The sequence below is a fragment of the Anas acuta genome, chromosome 7 (genome assembly GCF_963932015.1).
Source record: "Anas acuta chromosome 7, bAnaAcu1.1, whole genome shotgun sequence".
Classification (NCBI taxonomy): Eukaryota; Metazoa; Chordata; class Aves; order Anseriformes; family Anatidae; genus Anas; species Anas acuta.
The window spans coordinates 31,275,940-31,287,165 of NC_088985.1; the positions used below are offsets into that span (position 1 = coordinate 31,275,940).

At 49.2% G+C, this 11,226-nt stretch overlaps 1 protein-coding gene across 1 annotated transcript; it reads right to left on the minus strand.

Annotated features, from left to right (window-relative positions):
* Positions 1-5,940: 5,940 nt before the first annotated feature.
* VAX1 (ventral anterior homeobox 1) lies at positions 5,941-11,185 on the minus strand. The gene is given in 5 exon segments (XM_068688655.1): positions 5,941-6,840; positions 7,095-8,226; positions 9,323-9,367; positions 9,369-9,511; positions 10,948-11,185. Coding segments are annotated over 4 exon segments (984 nt in total). The 3' UTR covers positions 5,941-6,840; positions 7,095-7,668.
* Positions 11,186-11,226: the final 41 nt, after the last annotated feature.

Below are 11,226 nucleotides of genomic sequence, written 5' to 3' on the forward strand. Positions count from 1 at the left end.
TTTCTTCTTTTATGTATAGATCTTAGACTTTGTTTCTGTGAAGATCCATATAAACAGTACAAGAAGTTTCCCTGGAGAACTTTTGCTGGTAAATCCGGCTACCTTTATTCTGGATAAAAACTTCAGGAGCTCATATTAGAAATGTAATGCAGCCTAAGGTATGAACTGGAAGTACAGTTTATACATCCGGTGCTTCCTCTTAGCAAGAGATAAATTTCATGCTTAAAAATTTAAATAATTTTCCTGGATTTTTCCCCTATTGGCTCTGTAAATGCATTTGAAAAAGAAAAGTTATTCAGAACATAAAGGACCTGTACTAAGACTGAAGTATCCATGTTATTTGTGGAGATCATCTGCTCACTAAACACTATTTAAATTCTATGTGACAAGGGATCTACTTTCATCAAGTAAATCAATAGCAGAATTGGCAAGTGGGAGGGAAATAAACACCTTGAGTTTCTTGGGATCTTGGACTTAATAAAGAACAACTAATTCATTTATCTCACACTATTTTCTGTAAGACCATATCAGAACTATGCCAAGGAAGGAAGTATTATATATACACAAAACCACATTTAAGTGGGAGTGATTATCAGTTCTCTCTGTAAATAAAAATAATACAATCAGAATATCTAAGAAGACACAAGGCACTAAGAAATAATAAGCATAATCCCTTTTCATTAAAAATGTTTCACTCCATGGGGCCAGTAATCCAAGACTGTTTCCATAAGTCTCTGTTGTTTTAACAGCTGTGGCCATGGTATGAAGTTTCACATTTGGAGCTTGAGCACAATTAAAGTCCTCCTCAACACCTGATGAAATGGGTTCTTATTTACCAATTCATCTCAGTAATCAGCTGATCTTGAGGATGCTCGCAATGTCATGTCCAGAGAAGTATAAAGATTATCTTGGAGTGTGCGCTCAGAATGCCTAGGATTGCCTGTTTATCCCTCCTTAGCTCTTTATGGAAACACACAATTTCTTCTCCTATCTACTCTGATTTCCATTAAGGATTAGGTTCATGAAATTCTTTAAAGGCCTCAAGGAGATTATGACCATCTTGTAGTAGGCACACTTTGGAGGCTTTAAATTAAGGAGACTGGTCTGGAAAAGAAGGGAAGGAAGAAAGATCAGTTCTGATGTCAGGGAATGATTGCAAACAATGAATTGGAACTAACTGTGGTGGTTGTTAAATTTTTGGTCACAGCTTTGCCTCACCTTCATTGAAGTAATGCATATTGATACTACCTTCTACATATGTTTAAATGAGTATCGGTATTCCTGTTTCAGAGGACAGACAGCAAGAAAGTAGCTGACCAATAGCTGACAATGACCTTAGGGTTAGACAGAAAATCTGATAGAAACAAGGGCTAGTCTCCTGTTCTTAATTTCAGGCTAGGGTCTAAGCCATGAGGGTGTTCTTCCATTCTTCTGTACACAAGCAATTTTGTCCTTCCCCTTCTCTGACAGCATTTTTGTATGTAGAGTGAGGATTTCTTTCATTTGACTTGCTGTATGGCTACCTTCAACCTTTTCCTGGGTGTGATCTCACTAACCTTCCTCAGCTTTGTCTGCTCTAGCTGGCTTCCTTCCCAATGTCCATTCTGAATCCCTGAAGCTCCACCCCCTGACATGCATGAGTTTCTTTTTACAGTTTTGCCTTTTCTGTGCTCTAAATTAAGACAAAACAAACAAACAAACAAACAAACAAAAAATAACAAAACAACTAAGGAGAAGAATTTATGGGAAAAAAAAAAAAAAGAAAGATTAAAACAAGCAAAACAAAACAGGAACACCATGAGATTTTCCTTGCAAAATGTTCTACAGATTCACAGATGTCACCATGTGCAAACAGGCCAATAGGAAGTAAAAGAGAATTAGTGAATATGTAAGGAATACCCACCTTAGAAAATATTCAAATTTGTGTTAGAATATTTTTTTTTTTGAGGGGGGGGAAGGAATTTATAATCAGTTTCACTTTGGTTTTCAGACAATCTCACAGTCTGTTTTTCATGAATTTTCCATGATGTGTTTCAGAAAGACATTATTATGGGATAAAGGTACCCTGTTTTGCAGCAAACCCTATGGCCCAACATTTTGTAGGCTGGGCTGCATTATTTGTCTTCTGCTACACTTGGTTCCTCGAGTAGCTGCTGCAGTAGAAAGACAGAAATCCCATTTGATTCACCCAGGCTCTGGCAACACAGAAGATGAGGCCGTGATCTGGTCTTCTTCTGTTGGCCATAACACCATGTGCCAGGTCCAGGTTTGTGTTCTGGGTGAGTCCTTACTGGTGTGATGTTTTCATCTTTGCTCACAGCAGGAGGATCGAACAGAAGAATGGGCTGCAGATAGTTGAAGAGAAAAAGGCTCTGGGAATTTATCACTTTTTTTTTTTTTCTTCCACAGGGAGAATAAGAAAGAAAAGGCAGCCCTTCTTGGCAAACAGTTATATTAAGTGTAGTTTGCAAGAACTGTGTATGAAAAGAAGTTGAAAGGATTTTGATTGTTCACGTAGAAAGGAGACTAAGAAGAGGTAACATTAAAAGAGAGTTAAAAAGGAAGTGGTTTCAGGAGGTAGCTTGTGAATATCTGTTTCGCCTGCTTTTAATGACAGAACATGGAACTAGTCATGGTGATAAAAAGTAGAAGATGGATATGCAAAATGTAACAATTTTTATTCTCTTTATGATTGACTGTGCAACTCACTGTCACTAGAAATTTTTAGGAGTTAACATTCAAATTAGAATCAGTCATTCATACTGATAGGAAGAGCAGCATTGATAGTAACAGCAAGGTACAGAAGGGTAATAAACACTGTGCTTAAGTTTCTGAGTATTTATTAGAAGAAAATTATTGTGGGGAGTAAAATACTTATTAGAGAGTTCTTACATATGCATCAGAAATGGTTCTTGTTGGCAGCCCTGCGGACCGTGGCTACGATGCAGGGTCACGGTTTGTATTATGGCTGCTGCATCGACAGCATTACATCGATGGATTTCACTTCAGCTTCCCCAGTAATTTTGTTAAACACTTGCCAGTGACTGTGACTTGATTCTGTTCAAGAGTTATTCTTTTGAAGTGTTTTTCTTTTCTCTAAAGAAATAAAATACTCTGAAGTTAATCAGGGACCTTGTGTGCTTTTTTACATGTCACAAGGTCATGTATCTCGGGCTGATGACAGGGTTGCAAATGGAGACAAAGTGGCCAGAGGCTGCACTAATCCCTGGCATGAGGGATACGAAGGAGCAGCAAATAAAGCAGGGCCTATGTTAAGTGGGTGGGCAAATGCTTTTGAAAAAATCCTCTAAATAGACTAATTCCTCTTTTCCCTACATGGACGTGGCTAACATTGTTTTGTGTTCTCCGTGGGTGCTCCAGAGCTGATCCTGGGAGTTTTGCCTTCTTGGGAGCCACAGGACCAGGCACTGTGTCCAGGTACCTGTGAAAATATTCCTCGGGTACAGCTGAACCAACTAAAATAGCCCTTTGTCTTTGTTACTGCTTCATCACCCGAAGTCCCAAGTGTGGCTGCTGTTAAGGGAAAGTTTGATGAAGTCTGCCTGCCACAGAAATACTTTTTATGATTTCCTTTAAAAAAATCACACTGTGGATGGGTTTATATTTTGTTTACTTGCTTTCCTGCTAAATACACTCCCCACAACTCACATACACTCGTGCTCCCTCTGCACGAGCCCAGTATTCCCCAGTTTGAGCACAGACACTGTGGTGCTGGGCACAAATAGAGCTACTGCATGAGCCGCAGCACAGCCCTTCAGCAGCAGGTAGTTTCAGGAAGGTGGCTCGTGTTCGTGCCTCTGGGAGCAGGAAATTCAACATATCAATAACCACAAGCACACAGGTTCGGGACAGCTTTGGTGCAGCTGGCGAAAAAGAAACGGGACTACTGCTTATCAGCAGGCTCTTGATGCAGACGTCCTGCACGCGGGGACGTGTGTGTGCGTGGTTTTTAACTCGTTCTGTGCAACAGCAGCCACAGGTGGCATTCCCACCCTCGTTTTACAGAAATCAGACCAACGTGTTTCAGTTTTTCCTGCTGCACAGAGGGTATTCGGGCACCCACGAAGCCCAGGGAGGTGCAGGAAGCTTCAAATTGCTTCCCTCCTGTTGGGGTGGGGAGGCCTTTGCTCTGTTTCCAGCCGAAGGCAGCCTCCAGGAGGGAGCTGGGATGGGTGGGACTTGAAGGAGACAGAAAAAAAAAAAAAAAAAAAGACAAGGGAAAAAAAATATCTTCAACTATTCCTTTACTTGAATTCTTAAAAATGTCTTTAACTGTTCCTTTACTTGAATGCTTAGACAAGTCTTCATTGCACCTAGGGGCATGTATTCATTCAGAAATATTTAGAAATAATTAATAATAGTGGTAATAATATAAATATTTATTCTTCTTGTGTATACAGAGGAACCGTAAAATAAGTAAAATTGCTGCTTTACTGTTTGTGTGGACAATTTAGCTGGACACTGGCTTAAATTGCCTTAGGTGAGGAGCAAAGGGCTTTCAGTGAACGTGGTTCCAGCCCAGGGACCTCAGGCCAGGAAGAAGGGCCTCACAGTACGTGTGTGAGGGGACATGAAACACCCCGCTGCCTCCAGCTAAAAAAAAATAAAATAGCAGAGAAATCCTCCTTTTGGGTGGAGGCACACGAGGCTGCTCTGTGATGTGATGTGACCCCAGATTTGGGTGACAAAGTGGCCCTGTCTCAGCAGCAGAGGGGTCCTTGTGAGGCGAGGTAAATTCATAGTATGGGACTGCCCCATATGGGGCAGAGGTGCCCGGGAAGGTTGGGGATCACCTTCTGGGCACGGGCAGCCTGAGCCAAGGCTCCTCTCTTTGCCCAGGGCAATGCAGCCCACACAGCCAAAGCAGAGACCAAAAACTATCGTCTCCCCCGGGCAGGTCCGTGCTGTCACACTCAGCTCTTTTTAACACTGCTTCCCCTCCCCACCCCATAAACTTTTTCAATCTTGACCATCAGTTTCTGTCTCCTCTTCCAACGCCACCTGCGAAACCCTCCTTCACCCACATTGCCTTTCCATCCACAAATCATTTCAATACACCAAAAAAATATATAAAATAAAATACAAAATAAAAAAATAAAAACCAAATCACCATCACCACCACACCATTCCCTCTTCCCCCTGAGCAGTACATGCCCAGTGTGGGCTGGGTGCCCAGCAAAGCCCAGCAGAGCCCAGAAGCAGGCAGGGCTGATGGTATAGGGTGCTGCAGGGTGGTACGGGGTGGTGTGGGGTGGTGTGGGGTGGCTGCAGTTTGACGTCTCGCAGTGGCCCTGCAAGAGCCAGGGCCTGTGGGGAGCCTCTGAAAATCATGGTTTCTGCCCCATTCCCTCTGCCCTGCACGGGGGTCTTGGGGCTGGGCTGCCAAGCGGGCTGCGAGCAATGGCTGCGAAGAAACCCCATACAACCCCTTCCTGCCCACCCAGAGATGTGCACGTATGCATGGGGATCTCCTCACGCCGGCACACGCACACTGCAGGGACCTCGGTCCACACCAGGCCCAGCCCCTGCCCCGCCAGGCACCCACTTTGGTTCCCCGAGAGGGGTTGGGGTCTGGAGATGGGGCTGGGGGCACCCCAGGCACTGGGTGGGAGCCGGGGATGCTGGGGCTTGGGTGAGCGGGGTGCCCCGAACCGCCCCGGCTGCTCAGGGCAAGGAGCAGAGCTCCCGCCCCGTGAGACGGATCTCACAGCCACCGCCTACAAAAAAATAAAATTAAACAATAATAAAAAAATAATAAAATTAAACAAAAATTTAAAATTAGGGTTGCTATGGAGGAATAGGATTTTTTTTTTCTTGGTAGCGCAAGTATTAGATGAAGGTAAGTTGGGTGCTACAAATATAAGACGAAAATACACCTAATTCCGTCGTCATATAGATATAATATATTTCACTCTCACCACATAAATACAAAACATCCAAATATCCAAAACATTCAGAACAAAAGTTAGTAGCAAGGGCTCAGCGCTCGATTCATTCATTATTTTTCCGACTAGTTGCCTAGAAACTTCAGACGTAAATAATTTACAATAAAATTACTATTTTCTTTCTGTCCAGCTCTTTCTGTCCAGTTCTGGTCTATAATTAATTCTATATACTACAGCAACCATTCCACTTTTTGTAATTTTTTTTTTTTTGGTTACAGTTTGGTGGCACGTATTTATACAGTTTGTAAACGCCATGTGTTAAAGTTTAAAGAAATGAAAGAAACTTAAAACCAAAGCAAAGAAATAATTTTCCCGAGTAACTAGCTAAGTACAGCATCCCTTTTCTGGCAAATTCAAGTACTGAAATTGAACAAGAAACCGATCTGGAATACTATAAGATGAAATACACATGTCTGTGGAGAAAACAGCAGTAAGGATCATGAAGAAGAAAAAAAATAATTGTTACATAGGTGTATTTTAAAGTACAAAAATAACAACAAAAGATACACTTCTTATGTTGTACGTTCGTTTTAATTGAAGTGTGAGCGATATACGAGAGGGTTATTTTAGGAGGAAGAAAGGGTAACGATTTTTTTGATTTAGATGCGCATTGAAATTATTTGGAAAACAAAAATCAAATAGAATAAAAAAAAAATTACCATCGCAACAAATGTGGAAGCAAATCGAGTCGTCACTTCCACTATTTATCTGCAGCTTTGCTTTTGCAGACCAGGTCCGCAGGACTGACCCATGGGACTACAAAAAGGGACGCTGAGATTTCTCGAAGGGAGAGAGTTTGATCCCAAATCTCTACAGCCACTGGTTTCTGTCTCCCCGCTCCGTGCGTGTATTTTCGAGGCAGTCCGTTCCGGCCCTTCCCACATTCAAGGTTTGTCATGAAAAAAGGAAAAAAAAAAGTTGCTGGACATTTTCCTGACTGGTGCGAAGGGCAGGCAGCGAGGATGTCGGTGCGGAGTGCAGCGAGTGTGTATGGGACGGGGCCCCAGGTGGAGCCCCCCGACCTTTGTGCTTAAGAGTCACTGAAGTCTGGGAAAAAAAAAAAAGAAAAAAAAAAAAGAAAAAAAAAAGAAAAAAGAAAATGAAAAAATAAAAATAACCGGGCATCACCTGGCAGCTCCATCTTCCTCTCCCCGAAATCCTGCTCCCTCGCTTGGCATTGGCCGGAGCCGATCCCAGACAGCCCGACCAAAGCTCGCCCAGTCCGCTCTGCCTTTCCTCCCGGTGTCAGAGCAGCCGAACAGACAGACGGACAGACAGACAGACGGACAGACACACTGACCCCCCCTTCCCCGGGCCGACAGACGAACCCCGGGCCCGGCGGGGCAGGGAGAGCCGGGCGGGGTGGGTGGGGGGGGGGGGCTCCCCTCTCTGCGCCCCGGCCCGCGGAGGGAACCGTGCCGAGCCGTGCCGAGCCGTGCCAAGCTGAGCCGAGCCGTGCCTTGCCGAGCCGTGCCTTGCCGTGCCGTGCCGTGCCATACCGAGCCGTGCCGAGCCGTGCCATACCGAGCTGTGCCAAGCTGTGCCGTGCCGAGCCGAGCCGCGGGGCTGGAAGGCGGTGGCGAGGGAGGATAGGGAAAGAGGGGAGGGAGGAAGGATGGGCGGGAGGGGGGCCGCCGCCTGTCCCATAAATATCGCCACAAATAGATACTCTAAATATAAATACGGGCCGAGGCGCTCGGAGTCAGTCCAGCGCTTTTTTCTCCGCGCTCTCTTTATTGCTGGTCCGGGAGTAGGGCTCGAAGGCCGACGAGCTCAGGTAGCGGGCCGACAGTTCCTGCAAGTTGCCCGCCAGGGAACCGGCCACGGCCAGGGGCGCCGAGGCCAACCGGCCGGCCACCGAGCCCAGCAGCGACGGCACCGGCAGCCCGAACAGCCCCGGGCCCGCGGCGGCGGCGGCGGCTCCGTGCAGCGCCCCCGGGGGGGGCGGCCCCGCCGCGCTGCCCCCGGCCGCAGGATGCGGGGAGCCCCCGGGGGGAGCCGCCGCCGCCGCCGCCGCCGCCGCCGCCGAGCTGCCGGTGCCCGCGGCCAGGCCGGGTCCCCGCAGAGCCGAGCCCAGCGGCCCGGTGCCGCAGGGGGGCAGGAGGCCCGGGAGCCCCGGCGGGGAGAGCAGGCGGCCCTGCTCCAGCAGCCGCAGGACGCTGCAGGTGGCGGCGGTCTCGGATACGACGGAGCGCAGCTCCGAGTCTTTGCCCTGGTCCTTTTTCTGCTTGGTGCGCCGGTTTTGGAACCACACTTTTACCTGCGGGATGGGGAGAGGGGGAAAAAGGCAGGGTCAGAGGGGAAAAGGGGGAAACCCGCGGCTCTACACCCCGCATCCCGCCTGCGCTCCCCCCCCCCCGTCGGGTGTCCTCGGGGGTCGTCTCCCCGGCAGACCCCCGGTGCACCCCGCAGTCCCCACAGGGACCCCCTGGCTATGCTCAGGGTGCTGAGAACAGCCCCTCGGGGCACCCCCGGGCAGCATCACCTCCTGGCCCTTTTGCACAGTGTTTGGCTTTAAAAAGGAACCTGCTCAACCTTCTCTCCCCTTAAAAAAAAATAATAAAAATAATAATAATAAAAAACCGTCCCCCTCAAAAAAAAAACAACCCAAACCCAACAGCATGGAGGTTCCCAGAACCCCCCAGCTAGTGAACTTGTCACTCCCAGCCGGCAGGGGAAATAAAAAAAAAAAAAAAAAAGCTAATTAGCTTGTCAGGGGGATTTCTTGTTGGGTGATATTTTGCAGGAGGAAGAAACCGGCTCGCACAAGCCCGGCTTTTGGTGGCTCTGCCCCGCTCCTGCGTCTCCCGGCGGGCCGGGGGCGGTGGGACGGGGCGAGCCCCACCTCGGCAGCCCTGCGGGGCTCGGAGCCCGGCAGCCCCCGGCCCCGACCCGTGGCACCCAGCAGGACGCAGCCACCAGAGGACAGGTCCCTAAATCCAGCAGCCCGCAGGGGAAGCCCCCCTCCCCCCCCTCCCAAATTTAGGAGCTCACGGCTCGGCCTCCCCTCTCTTCCCTGCATCCCCAGGTGGGTTTGGCGGCGTGGCCGAGCCCCCACGGCCCCACGCAGCCGCGGGGACACGCCTGTCCCCGGCCACCTTCGCATCCCCCGGGGCACCCCGGGCGCATCCCCGAGGCTCCCCCCACTCTTATCGCTCCCCCCCACGAGGCCCCACGGCCGGACACGCGTGGGTGGGCTCCCGGGGGCGGCTCTGCCCCTCCAGCCCTGAGCCACGGCTCCCGGGGCCTGCGCAGGGGCGCGCAAAAAGCGCGCAGGGCCTCGGAGAGGCCCGGGCCGGCCCGGGCCCCATTTTCAACCCCACGGAAGGAACCGGGAGTCCCGTCCCGAGGGGTACCTGAGTCTCGGAGAGGTTGAGCTGCCGGGCGAGCTCGGTGCGCTCCCCGCCCCACGACGTACTGGCACCGCTGGAACTCCATCTCCAGGCGGTAGAGCTGCTCGGCCGTGAAGGAGGTGCGGGTCCGCTTGGGACGGTCCAGATCAAGCCCCTTAGGCAGAATAATCTCTCGGATTGAACCTTTGGCATCTGACAAAGAAAGGCGCAGGCAGTTTTACACCCAGGAAACCCCTTTTTTCTTTTTTCTTTTTTCTTTTTTCTTTATTTTTTCTTTCTTTTTCTTTTTTTTTTTTTTTTTTCTTTTTCTTTTTCTCCTTCCCGAGGCAAGCAGAAAGCCACCGGCAGCGCCTTCGAGACCGAGACCCGAGGGAGGATGGAGCGGGAACCCCCAGATTGCACCTGGCCACTGCACCCAAGGAAGGGGGAAAAAAAAAAACAACCCACCAGAGAAGGGAGGAGGGGGTGATGGGGCCCAGGGCTCTGGAAATAATCCCTTCAGCCCATTTAAAATTGGCTTGAGCACATCGCGCTGACAGTACGGCACTGCGGCATCACCCCGGCCCCTCTGGGAGGCCGGGGAGAGATGCTCCAGGCCGGGCTTTGTGACCGCAGGGCTGGGCTACCCTTTGTTCCCTCCGGGCTCCGGGTAGGGAATTGCTGGAAGCCCCCTCCCGCTGCCCCTTAAAATATAAAATCGTCTTTTTTTATTAAGAAAAAATTAAATATTTTTTTAAAAGTTTCCCATGCGCCAAAGCAGGCGGGAACCTCCCGGGCACGGGCTGGCCGGCTGCCCACCGCCACCCCGGGGACTCCTCCAGCCGCCGCTGCCGGGATTTGTTTTTTTTGGCGAACAGGAGGAAGAAAAAAAAAAAAAAAAAAAAAAAAAGAGAACACAAAACGAGGCACCCGACAGCCCGCCGAAACCTCACTTTTCCGGTAGCACCGAAGACCGAAAGAAAGCGGGACAAATCTTATTAAGGCGACTGTCAAGCCAGGGCCAGGTTCGCGTTGCATTAAAGCTTTCCCAACTTCTTTCCCGTGGTTTTGCCTCCCCGGTACGTGTTAAACCAGAGACGAGCACATCATTTTAATCTGACCCTTCTCTGGGTCACTCGGTCGCGCAAGGATTAATTATTGTTTACAAGGCCTGCTTCTCGCTAATTTTGTTACCGCTCCGTTCTCTCCCTCCTCCCCCCATACGCACCTTGATAAACCCGATTTTAATTTTAATTTTTATTTTTTCCCCGGCAGAACGATTTCGTTCGTTTACCGCGAGGGAGACGAGGGCCGAGGAAATTAAATTATACAAAATTAAAAAAAAAATAAAATTAAAATTAAAAAAGCACCCTCCGTTCATTTGAAGGCTGATGGTTGATTAAAAATCCGTCCTGCTCCCGGCATGCGGGGCTCGGGGGGCGGCGGGGGCAACTCCACGGGGGCAGCTCCGCTCGGGGGGCTGCGGGGAGCCCCCGGCAGGAGCGGGCTCAGCTCGGGGGCTTCTGGCCCCCGGGTGTCCAAGAGTAGGGACAGGGCAAAGCCGAGCCCACGGGAGAAATAAATCCGCCGGGTGTGAGCGCTGCTCACCTTCCTCTCCCCCCCCTCCCCGAAATACCTCCGAGTCATACCTCTAACTAGGATCCTCCTGCAATAGTCCGGGTCAGCAGAACTAGATTTACTTTTATTACAGTCTTCCGTAGCTGCAGAGGCAGAAAAAGTCCCTTGCTGATCCTTCAAAAAAGAAGTAGAAATATTTCCTTCAGACCCTTTGCTTTCCTTGCCCTCTTTATGTCCGTTCTTCGAGACCCGGTTAGCTTCAGTCTCTGAACTGCATCTAACGTCCATTTTGTCTTGTTTCCCAAACATGTAGTGCAATAAAAAACAAAAAAACAAAAACGAGAAAAAAT